Source organism: Leguminivora glycinivorella, chromosome 13, assembly GCF_023078275.1.
Source record: "Leguminivora glycinivorella isolate SPB_JAAS2020 chromosome 13, LegGlyc_1.1, whole genome shotgun sequence".
Taxonomy (NCBI): Eukaryota; Metazoa; Arthropoda; class Insecta; order Lepidoptera; family Tortricidae; genus Leguminivora; species Leguminivora glycinivorella.
The window spans coordinates 13725866-13742719 of NC_062983.1; the positions used below are offsets into that span (position 1 = coordinate 13725866).

The window sequence follows — 16854 nt, forward strand, 5'->3', positions numbered from 1 at the left end:
CAAACTTTCTTTCAAACTACCTAGTAAAAATAATCTCATATTTTCATATAACTCTAATGACTTGCCTAGAAGACAAATAATGAGTATTATTGTGTATAGCGCCTAATTTGCTAACTAATTTGCGCGACCTGGTTTTTCAAGGATAATTCTTCATAATGTTAACCGATTTAAACAGTTTTTACGTTATTGGACAGAAGATGGTTTATGTAACATCTCGTATTAATTTGAAGTACGATGTGCATCCGCAAGGGTGGGTAAATTGAAAGTAAAAATCTGAAAAGTTTTTTGTGAATAAAAAAAAAGCATTCAAAATACAAACACGATTATATTTTTCCTGTAATATTTAGCATAAAACCAATGTTTACTAAAATTTTCATAATTTTTCGTTGGTAAACTTCGGAGATAAGGGGGGGGGGGAACGGTATTTTTTTTTACATTTTCCTTCAAAATTCATTTTTTTTCCACAACAAAAAAAATATAAAAAAATAGCTTATTTACGTTCAATTTGAGCTCTTTCCAACGGGTATCGTTGACTAGTAACTTGAAATTTACAGTTTGCCCCCCTTTCATTTTGGCCATTTTCTACAATTAAAATTAATATATTTAAAAAAATTATACTTTCTATTTGTAGAGGTTTACAATGTTCATAACTATTCCAAATTTCAAGTTGATAGCATTAGTAGTTCTCGAGATATTTAGGAATGTGACAGACGGACAGACAGACGGACAGAGTCGCACCATAAGGGTTCCTGTTGTACCTTTTTGGTACGGAACCCTAAAAATTATAGATAAGGTATGACGGATGTCCATTGACGAAATGTGACGAAACTCACGTATATCTCACCCAGGTTGCATCCAGACCCAGGTAAATATTTAGTACCTATTCATTGATTTTCTGTAACTATACTACTGACAGACTTACAGTAGTTTTTAATAACAGTTTTACTACTGGCAGTAGTGGCAGTACTGACAAAGTAATGCTTACTAATTCATTTTATTGATTTAAGGAAGTAAAAATATTTAAATAAACTACGGCTGGGCAATTGTAACTAAACCTATAAGTACTTAGTTATAGGTACTTTATGTATACAACATCCTGTATATATATTGGAAAAGCAACAATAGATGAATATGAATTTTGATAACAGGTTAGTGAAGACAGCTACCGCAATGCTACACAAAAACGGTATTCCCTGGAATTTAAATAATTTGTCAAGACATACCTGTTTCTCGCACCCTGTACGTGTTTTCCGAAATCTGTAAAAGACAATTTTCAAAATTGAACTATTTCAAAATAAGACCGTGTTCATAACATAGCATATACTTGAGAGGGCTTTCATGTGAAAAATAGTGAAATCGCAACCGAGCGCTTAATCATATAATACCGTGTGTGGTATCAAATTAAAGAGCTTTGCGAGTAGTTTACAAATATATAACTTGACTTTTTCTACTTGGTCTAACAAAATATGAGAAAATGTCCAGAAGTGGTAATAATTGTGACGGTAAAGGCTCGTTTTAAAAAAAATGCCAAAAATACACTAAAATAAATTTATAATCACTAAGGCATAAGAGCAATTTAAGTAAACGTTGCAAATTTATTTTGTACGAACTCCGATGTGATGTAGATTTTCAAAGAAATTAATTGTCACTTGATTTTAGGTAATTTCTGAGAAAAATTCAATTCGTCTTAGCCTCGTTTACTCTTTTTCAAAACCTTATAATAAAAATGTAGTCTGAGAAGATTGTACTACAGGATATACGTATTATAAATTTACCAGTTTCAGTATTCCAAATTGTCCAAATTTTACAAAAAGATCGGCTAATCCAGCGCTATACGTGGGTTTTCTTAAACGTGCATCAGAGAAAAATTCATAATTAATTTAGTGAGTTAGTTTTCAAAAATCCAGTCAGATAAGAATCAAGATAATAAGATGCTCTAATTGAAACTTGAATTAAATATATCTACTAGATAACGGAAAGTGTAGTATTTCACGGACTAAAACTATCAATTTTACATTATTTTGACGTTTTTCTTGCACCCTTGTAAGAAACTACGGTTGAAGTGGTTGGACTTTAAATACAGGTAGGTACCTATATTCTGTATACATTCCAGGATGTATCTTGATAAGGTCGGGGTCAGTGAGGGCAGCTACCAGATCATAAGAGAGAAGAAGGTAGTTGTTAATTGTTATTTGCAGTGGTTCCGGCAAACCATTATAATATAGTGGTTAGAAGACTTATTTAGAAGGTAACACTTTTTTCTAGTCGTTCCATCATAGGTACCTGGATCATTCTTGTAGTAATACCACAGTATAATAAAGAATAAAGAGTACTATCGGAGGAGTCTCGTTTGGGACGCCGTGGTGAACGGACGCATCCCTGCGAGCGCAATTGTCCCTCAAGGGTTGTAAAACCCCGGTCAAAACAAAAGAGCCCGCGACGACTCTACGGGTGGTAACCGACTGACCGCGGCCTACGATCCGTTCCTATTCCTAGTGTGTTTATGTAGTTTTCGCGTCACGAGTGTGCCGTGTGTTTTAATATTTATCCAACTTCTAGAGACAGTGAGAGACCAAAAACACCCAGCAGCAACCACAAAGACAATCCGCAGTATGAGTTTACGAGTGTGAAGTGTGTTTACATACTTACAGTGACAGTTGCAAAAATTTTTAGAGACAGTGTTAGATCAAATAATGTTTAGGTGTACTAAATAGCGACTCAAGCCAAGCGGGTGCCAGCTGCCAGTGCCGGTGGCTCTCGCCCTCGCCTAACCCGGGCCCGGTGTCTACGACCAACGTCGAGGAGCAGCAGCAGCTCAGCTCAGCTGTCACCCACACCTTCACCGCGACCAAATTGGTGAGCTCGTTCCATCTCTGTAAAGCCTTAGTGCTAATACTGGTGCTCCAAAGTATATCGTTTGGACGATGTTTGGTTTTGGGAACCAAACTTAAGAGTTGGTTAAGCCTCCAACGCACCTAGGTACTCATATCCCCCATGAGTCAGCACGGGGACAAAGCTGCGGTCACGTTATTACTCTTTTATCATCAGGGGATTGCAATTATATATGCCTATTTTAATCTTATACTACACACTGTGCCTAAATTATATACCATGACCATGTTTTACTATTTAATAAGCACACCACAAAGCATACATGTCACATCAATCTAATCACACGCCCGTTACTTTAACTTAGATTTCAAATCTATCACTAGAGCCCCGCATCGGCTCAAGACGCGGTTATACATATATGACATTTACTTGAAAGAGCCGGTCACGCGGCCCATTTCAGTTATATTTAAATTAATCCTATAGTCCTAATTAATCTAATCTTAAGTTACGCCTCATTTGATCAATTTGAATTAAGGGGTTGACTCGCAGAGCCATTGAGTGATAGCCACGACGTTTCTATAACATCCTTTATAGGTAGGGAAGACAGGTCACATACGAGGTACCTAGCCTCAACCCAACTGTATTAGCTGATCTCCATAACGCAATCTCGATAGCCTGGGTATCAAAAGCAAGCCACGTAGTAGTTTATATTAGTTAATCGTGTCCCTAGAATGAAAGTTACGGTACACACTAGACAGGAAAGTAGACTTAAGAAGACACGTTGGTCTTAATTCCGATAGCGATGTTTAGTTGGCCAGTTGCAAAAAATTTATCTTACTATTTCTTTGCGCTAAATAATATATATTATCATATTATTGGTACCGTTATAACGAAGGACGTCAACGAAATATCATAGTTCGAAAAACATATAATAATGTACATACTAAGTTCACATTATAAAGTCATATGTACATAACACCCCTTTAGGTACTTACTCAACCCATTAATTCCCCGAAGATACATTGCTAGCCGGAAATATAAGACAAAATTATTTGAGACCCAAAAAAGAGGAATTTTCTCTGGAATTATCAGGGTAAATTTGACAACATACCATATTGCAATCCCAACTCATAAAAAGCCAATAACGACGAAGTAAAGAAAAAGATAAATTACTTTCAAAAAAAAAAAAACAAGACAGTTTCCTCGTAAAGGCGTGCACACTGCACACATCTGGCCTCCAGTCACCGCTATTCGGCCAAACACGGTCAAGTGTCATAAAAAAAAAGATAAACGCAATACTCTATTAAGAATAGGGTCATCCAAATGTCTCTTCAAATCTCTGCGGACGCAAATTTATGACTAAGACAAAAGGCCCATCGGACCATATGGCAGTCGAACCCACGCTACCTACTAGAAAAGTAACATAGCTTTATTGTATAAATAGCTTTTTTTGCCAGAGCAGGCTAAACCAGCCCCAAAATAGTTATTTGTTATACAAGGGGGCAAAGTTGTATTTTAACGCCGAGTGTGGAATTGAAAAACGAGCAAGTGAAAGGATTCTATAGTTGAACCACGAGCGAAGCGAGTGGTTCGAGAATAGAATCCTGAACTTGCGAGTTTTTTAACACACGAGAAGTAAAATACATTTGCACCCGAGTGTAACACAAAACTTTTCCCCTCACTATAGCGAGGAAACTACAACGCAAAAAATGCGTTTATCACTGCTTCCATTAGTTCCACAGGTGGTAAATCATCTTTATTACTAGATTCACCTACTTTTATCAATTTTAAAGCAGTTAATTTGACTTTATTCAAGGTCAAATTACTTTACCCACTAGTGGATAAAATGCGTTTTTACCTGCTGGTATTAAAGGACAAAACACGTGTTTCCGACCCATACAACCATTTCAGTCGCAAAATCTTCAAATCAGTAACTAACTGTCAAATGTGACATAACGCGTGGTAACGTCGTGCAAACAATGCGACCGTATTGATACAATAACAAAATGTAGTCGTCGTGTGCACTCGTTACAGTAACAAAATGTGTACGAATTTGTGGCTGTCAATGTCACTGTCAGAATGACTTTTAACGACACTTTATTAGTCGACGTTTGCACACATAACGGTAACAACATGTGGACGAATTTGTGGCTGTCATTGTCACTGTCAGAACGGTTTCTGACAGTGACATTGACAGAATTTGTACACACATGTGTAGGTCTGATTACCGAACTGCTCCTAAACCACTGTATCCGCAAATGACAATCTGAAATACGAAGGTTTCTCAAACTGTCTCGTGAAGTTGTGGACTGGTTGCTTTGAATCATTTAAATATGAGCGAATTAAATAATAATAAACGACGACGACCATTTAAGCACTCTTCGACATTTTATAGAAATGTGGGAAAGTTAAGAAAAATGCAGAATGATAATACAAATAGATAAGCACTTTATAGTTACTTAATGTATTAAATATATAATTTTTAATTCTTATTGATAAAAATGAAGTGTAGTGTTGCTTTACACAATAAAAGTAGGAATCAAATGAAATAGAGTATTTACTGTGATATTAATAGAATTTTTGTTGCGCAATGATAGTTTTTTCAGTACAGATGCTGCTTTTTTTAACGCAGTAGTGCGAGCAAATCAAGCAATGATTCATTTCTTGTCTGGTCGAAACTCTTAGCTTAGATTTAGGTACTGAAAATCGTCGTACGATACACGTGCGAAAAGGACATTCACAACTCGTGTCGATTTAAAACACTCCCTTCGTTCGTGTATTAATTTATCGCTACTCGTATCGATTTTCCTCTTTTCCGCACTCGTATCTACAAGTATTTTGTTTGGGTTACAAAAAAAACACATTATTTACTCTACTACGTTTTATTTATGTCTCTTTAACATTACAAATTTGTAGACACTTATCTATACAAAAATCTTGACAAAAGAAGTACAGATCGCTGAAATTAATGTTGATAGTAATATTAATGACGACTACTTCAACAAGTGTCAATTGTGAAATGCCGCAAAATACTAGTTGCTCTATAGAAGACCATAATAATATGATCCCCGATCCTTTACAACCCAGCAGCTCGGTACGCACGTTACAATTTTTTTTAAATCTTCTTTAGTGAGGGCAACTGAGTACGACGGCATATTTAATTGTTTATAAAGTTTGAGGATACCTGGAAAAAATTAATACAAGAAGCCATTTTGAAAATATAATAAATATTCACTGCTTTCGGTCACGCGTGTACGCTGCGACCATTTTGCGACCGTTTGTCGACTGTTTGGTGACCGTTTGGCGACTGTTTTTTACATGGAATATTACCGTCTTAATCCATATTTTAACAACTTTATTGGTTTTCTAGGCATTATTTTTATTATTTCGGTATAGTATATGCACCGGAGCACTAAAACTTCACCAATCAATATACATAACACGCAAACACCGAGTAGTCAATAATATTATTACTGGTTAAACTGAGGTAAATTGATGGCGCGTTGATAAATTTAGACTTATTTTATGAAATCACTCGAGCAATTTAATTGGCCATGGTAATTAGCCCACATTATATTACAAATGCAAACAATATTTATCTTTAATAAATTCTTACGCCATTACATTTTAATGTCAAATGATTTTATTTCTTTTTTACTTTGACGTCTCTGACAGTCGCCATTTGAAAAGAATGAAATGAACGAATGATTTTGGGAAAGTAGTCGCCAAACGGTAACAATGTGTGCACGCGTAGTGCACACTTCTGCCACTTCTGTGACAATTTGTGCCTGTTAACCAATCGTCCCCATTTGGGTCGCCGCGACTAAACGTCGACCGTACTGCGACTAAGCATTGAGACCCGAAGACCTGTGTGTACACAAAATAGGAGGATTTGCGTAGGAACGGCGACCGATTATGGTTATATGGGGAGCTAGTGAGGGGAAAATGTATTTATATTTACTCTCTAAGTTCTAGGTACCTAAAACGACACATGGCCGAGATCGAGTGTCTTGTGGTGTGGTACATGTGAATGTGACGAAACAGTAGCTGTAAGGTGATTATTAAGTTATTTTGAGTGACTAATACCACGTAATCTATCGTTGTTTTATTATTGAGCTTTCTTTAAGCGAACTTGTGCACGAGTGTCTAATGTGTAGTGGTTGAATGAATCATGAAAGTAAGGACTTAAAACTTGGTTGTCGTCCACGAACTAGAAGAAACTGTTTTTTCAAGAGGAACTGCGCTTCAAAACGTCATTCATCTATCACATCAGCGGACGTGTCATCACCGTTCATGGCAAATTTTCGAACTGTTAGCGGTCTACAACTACAACCACCAACATTACGCTGCACTTAGCCAACAGTAGATACAGATAGATGAAGGACCCTCAAATTGTTCTTTCTGCTACCTCCCGTGTTCGTCGTCTGCCAAGAACAAGAAGAAATACACCGGGTCCTGAAAGAATGACATGAAACGAAACTATCAACAGAAAAATAACCCAGTATCCCAAGAATGCTCAGCAGAGCAGCGGAACCCTCTTCGCAGATATTATATACCCTGTCTCTTCATATCACCAAGAATGACGTGAGGCTGCATAGCCGGTCGAAGAAAGTAGTACTGTTAATAAAAATAAAAATAAATACTAGACTAAAATCGTGTTATATTGCCTCAGTTTTATCTTACAGCGAAAGCAGTTATTAGAGTGAAAATATTTACTGAATTTTCAGTGTAATTTATTTAGTTACCATATAGTTAAGTGTTGTGGCAATCGACAAGTATTTACTACACTCAGGGAGACTCCTTGGAAGAATTACGAGAAAGAGCGATAATATGGGTTCGTCGGAGTTACAGAAAACTCAACTACAATGGCTTTGGATACAAACAATCAATCTCAACATTAAAAAAAAACCGGAAAACAGTTTAACCGCAGTCGCCATCCCTTCGTATATATTTACACACATATCTATCCATCTTCCCTACACTGGGCACGATGCTAGTATTCGGTCTGGTTCTTCTACTCCCGTCGATCCCCATCCTGACTGCAAACGCCCCACACTCCCCACCCGTATTATTGGCTCACCGGTGTCTCGGGCAGGAGGGTCAGCCGGACATGCCAGGGCGGCAGACGACGGGCGGAATACACGAGTAGGCCCGAAGGCGCGTCCTGAATCGGTACAGGTTTACCAGGACGGAGGTTGTTAGCACACCCAGCATACGCCTCTGACCGGCGGCCTGTATCGTGCCGGTACGTGCATTTGTGCAAGCTCGAGGAGCCTCCCGTCCCTCCCTCTCTGTTAGGACCAGCGCCTCTGCGTCCTTGCAGCAGTAACTGCTGGCTGGTGTAGTCACAGTACAGTACAGTACAGTATAATAAAGAGTACTATCGTAGTAATACTAATGCTGTATAGATTCAGTCGTTCTAGCTTGAAACAAACTGACACGATGAAATTTAGCGATATCTAAAAAAAATGGGTTACTATAGTTAGCGCGACTTCCGATTATCAAGCAAGGATTTTTTACTTGCTATTTTTAAAGCTAGGAATATACTACGCGGACGTCCGCGGTCACGCGACCGCGATCGATCAGTGTGCACGGTCTTCGGGACGTGGCTTCGGCTGACCAAAACATCCAGCGAGTCAGATTTCGATAGAAAGTCCGTGCGCTCAAGGCCACGTCCACGACCGACGACCGATAGTTTGCACGGTTAAGTATATATTCAAGCTAGGAACATACTACGCGGACGTCCGCCGTCGCGCGACCGCGGACGCGGATCTAGACAATGAATATACACTTAACCGTGCAAACTATCGGTCGTCGGTCGTGGACGTGGCTTGCTGGATGTTTTAGTCAGCCGAAGCCACGTCCCGAAGACCGTGCACACTGATCGGTCGCGGTCGCGCGACCGCGGACGTCCGCGTAGTATGTTCCTAGCTTCATTGTCTAGATCCGTGTCCGCGGTCGCGCGACGGCGGACGTCCGCGTAGTATGTTCCTAGCTGCAATCATTTATTATTAATATTTTGGCAATTTACGTGATGTGAAAAGCAGTACATATATGTCACATGGTAGCACAATTATTTCCACGTTGGGCGTTAACACTTGAATCCCTCACTATGCTTAGGAATCTATTTTAAAATCCATTGGTTCTTTCTTGATTCAAACTTACAAAAGTTGTAAAATATCTTTAAAATCGTAAATAAGAACCTTAACGTTATTATTTGGAACATACCCCATTTTGTGTCAAATTTGTTGTGACAGGACCACGACAGTTTTGTTTGACAATCATAGTGTTTACAATTTTACATGATTTCTTTATTGTTTCTTAATAAAGTAAAATTCTGTGAATACTTAAAATAATGCTAGTTCATTAATTTTCATGAAACGTTTTCCTGGTTTTAAGTATACTCTAGAAAATTGTTAAAAAACGAGGTTACCTTTAAAAGTTTGACATGATACAATCGGTTAAATATACTTCTTCTGGTGTGCTAAACTTCACGTTTCGAAACTCTGTAAGACTACGACACAAATTAATCAAAGCTAAAGAGGAAAAACCGCCTCCGAAAGTTGCCCAAGATGTAATGAACTACATTGAAAATACACCTGAATATGCTGGTATTAAAAATCAGATACCGAAGTATCTTTTGAGGAAATACAAAGCCCCTGAGAGTATGTACCTTATAAATGAAGGTACTGCCAAAGAAATCGTCAAGGCTGTAAAGAAAAATCTAATAATACACTCTCCTATAGTTGAGGTCAACCCAGGACTGGGAATTTTGAGTAAGCAATTATTACAGTGCCAAAAGAGTAATCTATACATGTATGAAACGTCTAGTCATTTTTCACAATACCTAAATGTAAGTACCATTATTGTAGTATTTTTACTTTTTGAAATAAAATGTATTAGTAAATTACACACATGACATATTTTAACTTAACCTTGTGCCTTCATTTGTCCTATGCATAGGACATAAACCGGCGGTAGGTATGGGATATATAGTTCAAATTAAAGATACACGATATATATACAATACAATTATATATACAACACACCTCCAACACCTCTGGTGTTGCGGGTGTCCATGGGCAGCGGTGATCGCTTACCATCAGGCGACCTGTCTGCTCGTTTGCCTCCTATCCCATAAAAAAAAAAAAAAAAAAAAAACGTAGGCAGGAGGCTAAAAAAATTGTGTAAATATTTTACAGGAATTACAAGCAAGTTTTCCTGGAAGGGTAAAGTTTAAAATAGCAGATTTTTTTGGTATGTGGAAGCTCGCCTTCCAAGATAAGATGGATCAAGGGAATAGAATACAAGAGTTATTGGGTGACCTGGCAACGGATGATCCTAGTAAGTTATCCTTTAGATTTTGTTTAACACCTTCGCTGCGTCAATTAACATAACTAATTGGACCTATTACAATCATTAAAATTCTTTCAACCAACTATTAAGTTTGTATTTTTTCATATATATTTTAAATATTTGATGTTTAATTCAAAGAATTTCACTAATCTGTTCACATTTTAATAATGAGGTTATTCTGTTATATCACTTCTCTTCCAGATAGAGTGGTGACAATAGTAGGATCAATGCCTGGCCTGTCTTTTGTCAAGCATCTAATAAACACCATAGTCTTTCAAAACACCACTAGCCATCTCGGCAGACCAGACCTGTTTATTACTATGCCTGGACATCACTATGAAGTAAGTAATAATACAATGTAATGTCAAATTAACTTTAAAATATAGTTACATAGTTGATGACAGACTCAAATGGTGTCTAAATATACCTGTAACATTCCAGCTACAAATATATGAATTTATTCCGGTGTTTGTTTTGTTTGAAGTAAGTTAATAACTCTGTGGCTTGAATTACTTTATCACTAGTAATATAAAGCGTCATAATGTTAAAGATGTCAGCTTTTTTTATTTAAACCTAATTAATTTGATTTACTTTTTTTCAGTTCTTAACGGACAATGAGATTCAGAATAGAAAGCATATGGCAGTACCAACTCTGTTTCAGCTGCTATTTGATTTCAAAATACTCGCAAATGTACCCAAAGTGCATTTCTTGCCCTGGACACATCCTACGACCAACAAGAGAGTTACATTGGTAAGTATAATTTACATTATCTGTTTGATAAGCTTATCAAAAGTTAGATCAAGCTCATTGTAGTGATTATCATTTTACAGACCTTGTTATTTTAGATCACACTTGCAGAGAATAAAATTAGATGCAAAGTCAGTTCGGCCCGAATTACTTTACAATGTAACAAATTAAAATATTTTCGCGTTATATTCCTGCGGTTTTTGTTACTGCAACGTGCATGTCGTAGGCACAAGCTTAAAATTCAAGTGCACGCTCTTATATTACGGTTTATTATCCTATTCACTATCCTAACATATTTTTTTTTGCAGATGGATGAGCATTGCTTGTACTTGGTGAATATCTCGCAAAAACGAGAATTGCCCGTTCCACCTGATTATTTACCCCTGCTGTGGTATTTCTTCAAGCCTCACATGTTTTCCAAGTCCACAAGGGTCATTCCAATGTTAGAGTAAGTATGTTTTCATCACATTTGCTGTTTAAAGGTATCATTACGTCTACGTGTACTGAAGCATAATGTACTATTTTATTCCCAAGGGAATAATGGATTTAGTTTTAAAAATTAATACAATCCGTACAATACTTCAGGCAAAGGATGTTTCAATCTGCCAAGGATTTTTATTGCACAACAAAAATTTGACTATTAAGCTATAAAATATATTATACGATGTGAAAAATGCATTTTATTTATGTTTTAAAATTATTTCAGTGTGTTTTGCATTTATTTTGTAAAATTTAACTCAGATAAATTGTTATAATTTACAATCTGACAATTACTTTCTACTCGCGCTTGACCGCGGGCGTACGCGAGGCACCCACCGTTGCCTAGCAACGGAGAGTACAACATAAAAATAAGTACAATTTTAGTTCAATCATTATGATTTATTTGCTTTTTTGAACGTTGCATTTAATTTATATGCAGTATTTTCGTGTTTGTTTTCGTTTAAAAAGTGTTTGTTATCAAAAACAATGGATTTAATATGAATAATCTGATGTAGATCAAGATATACTACTGGTCGCAACGCCGCCGGTTGAAGGTTTTGCCTTATGACTGTTTCCTCTGTATTTTTCTCTCAAATGTGATGAAAAACATTGTGTGTAACTCGGGGAGTATGAATATTACTAACTCGAGTCTTTAAATCGCTCCGGCAAGCCGTCGCGATTTAACTTACTCTCGTTAGTAATATTCAACTTCCTCCCCTTGTTGCACAATGTACTATTCTGTGTAAAAGTTAAATAAAAAAAATGTACAAATCTACTTATATCAAATACAAAGACCTACAGTCAGTGGTAAGAAACTCTCCTCTTTGGGAATTCTGGACTTCTTTTGGCTTTAATTAACCTTTCCTCCAGCAAAGACCTATGCATGTTAAGATTGGCACTCGTTGAACCTGCGTTCAACGCTAATTACCGATTAATTGGTTCAATTGGAGCAGGGTTGCATTGCATTGTATTCGGTTTTTAAACCAATGAAATTAAACTCTGAGCTTGCGCTTTAGATTGCCTTTTACAAAACTTTGAAGGGCCATATGTACCAACTATGACGTGGTATACATGTGCGAAGAGGTTTGCAACTCGTGTGTATTAAATTTGTTTTGTTAACTTGTTTCGATCTCTTTTTTTTTCATTTGTACAATCGTAATGTAGACAAGCCAAGGAGGATACACGGAGTACATGGACCAAGTGAAGGAAAAAGTGGTCAGTCATTCCAAAGACATATGTAACTCCGTATAGACAGCTACAGTCTAAGAAAAAAACGTACCTCAGACTCATATAGAAATAGGAACGGTGGCCTAGATGGCGTTACACCTTCGGGGGACGCTCGGCTAGATGGCGCTAATATTAATATTTGACATTTTAACTCATATCAAGCTAAGAATATGGGCCAAATTGTCAAAAACGAGGTTTAAAAGTTTTAAGCTTGTGTCGAGAGATGGCAGTCTATGCACTGTGATTACATATTTTACTTTGACAGTAACTCTCTGTAATACTTGATCCTCTTTGGTCATTCTGATGCACACAAAAAGTGAACGTCGTATCTTATCGGAATATCAAAGAAAAAGCCCACGAAAGACAACTAGAGATTGCTTCACCGACAAGAGCCCAGCTGATCGTAATGTACTAAGTATCTTACAAAACGTGTTACAGACAATGGATACCCGGTTGCGGTGTGTGGCTGATCACGGGGCAGGACCCGCCGGACACGGACCGGCGGCTGGCGCCGGGCGCCGGCGACGCGCCGCTGCCGCACATGACCATATTCACGGAGTTCGGTGACCTCAATCTGAAGCAGAAGATCACTGTCTTTAAAAAGTATGTTTTCACTTTAATTTTGATTTCAATTTTGTTCTTTTAGACCGCGGGCCAGGCGAAAATTTCGCCAGTCATCGTGTCCCGCGCAATAGGTACTTCATAATATAGTGGTGGTGGCACGACTCACGGTTGGCAGGTGGACAGCGGGAGTCACAAGATGTTGTGGCCCTCTAGGCAAACGTCGCAGCGGCAGACCATACACAAGATGGGACGAAGATATTAAAAAATCAGTTGGCCCAAACTGGATCCAAACTGCCAAAGATAGGGACATGTGGAAATCGATGGAGGAGGCCTTCATCCAAAAAGGGTCTAATGCACCAGCATAATTAAATAAAAATTAATGTAAAAAAATTGTAACAATGCAATTAGAATAAAAGGCTTTTTTTTAATATAGTGGTTATGTGCCATGAAATGATGTCAGCTGACACATCATTAGTGGTCCGAGAAATGGCAGCCCTCCAAAACACAAAAAAAAATATATTTTTGGTGCTTCGGTGGCTGCCATTCCTCAACCCACCAAAAAAGCTGACTTCCACGAGGGTTCATCACTCATGGGAGTTAAACATTTTACCAAGTATCATCCGGGAGGCGATTCGTCATGGAACCTCTTCGTGAGTTGGGGTCTATTTATCATGTCAATGATTTTTAAAGTTGGAACCCATATTAATTTCTTTACAGAGCTGAAATGTCTTCGAGCGATACCTACGACATTTTTTTAATGAAAAAAATATTTACACATCTGGTTCAACTTGGAATTGGAACATTGCTCTAATCACTCTGGCCAACTGAAGAAGGTTCAGAAATTGAAATATTCATTGTTTCAGGTTAATATCATGGCCAGAATTCGAGCAATGTCCATTCCGGGTATCAATGGAGAATAATTTACCAAAGTTCGTGACCGCAGTTGAAGACGACGAGAAAACCAGTATAGGCACGCATATGGACGATATCGAACATTCAGATACAGAAAACGAAACGTGATTGAAGCCAGGACTAGAACTACAGCCTGGTAATAAAAAAAGATTAGAAATTAAAAAGTGGCAACATCGTAGTGTTGTCCCTTTCAAATCAACATTATGTAAGACAACGGGACGACACTACGATGTTGCAACTCTTTAATTTCTACTCTTTTTTGCAAGCTGTAAACTGCTGTTATGCTGCTAAATAGCTGGCGTGGGCGCACGGGTGCGGTATATCAAAAATGTGACCAGTAAATAAAGTTATGAAAGAAAAATTTTGCGACCGGTCTAATAGTGATAGGCGGTTTCATGCATCAGATCCTTGACAGTAGCCATCAGATATATCGGAGCGACCAAAGAAAAGAAAAGTGGTGCTCATCAATTCTGAACACGCACATTAATGCGTAAATATTTGTGAGAACCTTGACCGCTTCAATATGTCTGATGACGTGCAAACGTGCCAGCTATCGTATACCTAAGTAGTAAAGATTGTATTGTATTTATTTTACATATTTGTAAAAATAAAACTCATAGAAAATGATATAAGTATTTATCTCTTCTATTAATACATATTTACATTTTAACAATATTAATTAGATCATCATACATAACTGAACATTGCTATTGGTATTAATTCGTCATTATATACAGAAAAACGCACTCCATACTTCCAAAGAAAGTCATTTGACATTGTTGTTTAACTTAGTGGTAATAACCATGAACCAGTATTACATTGCCATGAAGACCGCCGGCAGCCTGTCTATAGCCTGTCGTTAACGTTCATTTGTTTAATTTGGTTTTTGTACAGGTAGGTATAGTCGGCGGTAGAAGTCTCTAAGCGGGTGAGATGTGCCAATGCGGGTGAGATGTGTGAGAAGTGCTATCGCTCTTACGGATTGGCGTGACAGAGCCAGACTGCATTTAAATTAAAATTGACTGAATTTAAAATGCCATTCGGCTACGGGGCCGGGTCTTTTTGAACATCTCCGCCGCTTATCAAGACTGTACCTACGGCAAAATCAATAGTACAGATCAATAAGGATTATTACTGTAATGTTTTGCCGCCAGAGTGCAGCATTAGCACAAGAGTATCTTAGGTATACCTAGGTATATGCTTTGCAGTTATTTAACAAGTTTTTATAGATTATTTGTTACGTATATGCATCCATTCTAGGCGTTTTGTGTACAGGGGGCTTACCTCGACATATTTCGATGTTTCGCGGTAAGTCCTCAGTATGTGCTAGTGTCACCCTCTAAGCAGAGTTTTGGGTAATATTCCCTATTGCATATAGTATTTCATGAACTTTACACCATTTCGAAGGTACTATATTGGGTACTTATGTCGAGAACATGAACCACACATTATATTCGCATCAATATCATGGTATATTGATGCAACACACATGATATCTGCCTCGAACTTATAGTATCAGAGAGGCCTAGAACACAGGTTGGTTCCTAAAATCAAGAAAACCCCCTACCATAGCACATGGAAATCGGAGACAACATTTCAAGAGCTACATATTAAATGAGCATTTTTGTTCATACATTTTATAAAATCTCTCACCTCCAGATGAACTAGCAAAACAGTTGTAAAAACACTAAAATCCTATAGGTAAGTATGAAAATTTGTAAGATACAAATAAAAACAACACGTTTGGAACATTCTGCAATGTTAACATTACCTATGCAGTTTTAACTATACTCCGACTGCTAATACAAATCTATAGGTATGTTATGTTATAATTATAATAAAACCAACAATGCCGTTTGCAAAAGGCCCGGAATTTTACATAATATCATCGACATGTTTTTACAGCAGAGGTGGATAACTTGAAATAAATCGAATACTGCCATCGAGATCACGTGGAAATTAAAGTAAGTACAGGAAGTTCAAAGAAATTCTAGTAATTTACATCGTTTGGTTGTGGCCATGTTATTACTTTATTAGGTAACAGCCGGTTCCACACAGAGCGAGACACGTCGCCAGGCAAAGTGCTCACGCGGCAAATGCCCATGTAGATGTGTCGGCCCGAGGCAGGTTGTTCACCAGAGCAAAACGCGCGCACATTATTCGGCGATGGGTCCTACGTAACGTAGTCAACATACAATTAGTTCTATATATAATTATATTAAAGGACCATTTTATCCAGAGAATATCAAATGACAATCTAAATCAAACTATACATTTTGAAGCACACAGAAATCCTTTTCTGGCTGGCAAAAAGTAAGTTCTTGGGCTTGGGATATCAGAAGCCAAACGCATTCGGCGTCGACTAATCCGATAATATTCGCCTGATCTCCTTTGATCATTCATACTAAGTAAATTATAAAGTTATTGGTTTTATTTTATTACATATACTTGAAGGTTAGGGAATTCAGTCAGAATATTAAACGCGAAATAAAACATAAGGGTTGTAAATATGTTTCAATGCATCAATTTTGAATATACTTATTACAAAGTTCCTGGACCTCTTTCAAAAACATATGGATTGTGATGCTTTTACAAATAAACAACTAGGTACCAATTAACAATATTATCAATAAGAGACATTAACGGATTTTTAATTATTGCTGCGCACAATGAAATAAACAAGAATTGATCAATAAATATAATCTACTTAACTAACTAGGTACAATAGGCTAAAA

At 37.4% G+C, this 16854-nt stretch overlaps 1 protein-coding gene across 1 annotated transcript; it reads left to right on the forward strand.

Annotated features, from left to right (window-relative positions):
* Positions 1–9111: 9111 nt before the first annotated feature.
* Positions 9112–14748, forward strand: LOC125232596 (dimethyladenosine transferase 2, mitochondrial). Its single transcript, XM_048138321.1, has 7 exons — positions 9112–9685; positions 10035–10176; positions 10390–10529; positions 10790–10939; positions 11245–11384; positions 13082–13246; positions 14071–14748. Exons 1-7 carry the CDS (start codon positions 9281–9283, stop codon positions 14225–14227), a joined length of 1299 nt encoding a protein of 432 aa, XP_047994278.1. The 5' UTR covers positions 9112–9280; the 3' UTR covers positions 14228–14748.
* The last annotated feature ends 2106 nt before the right edge of the window (positions 14749–16854 follow it).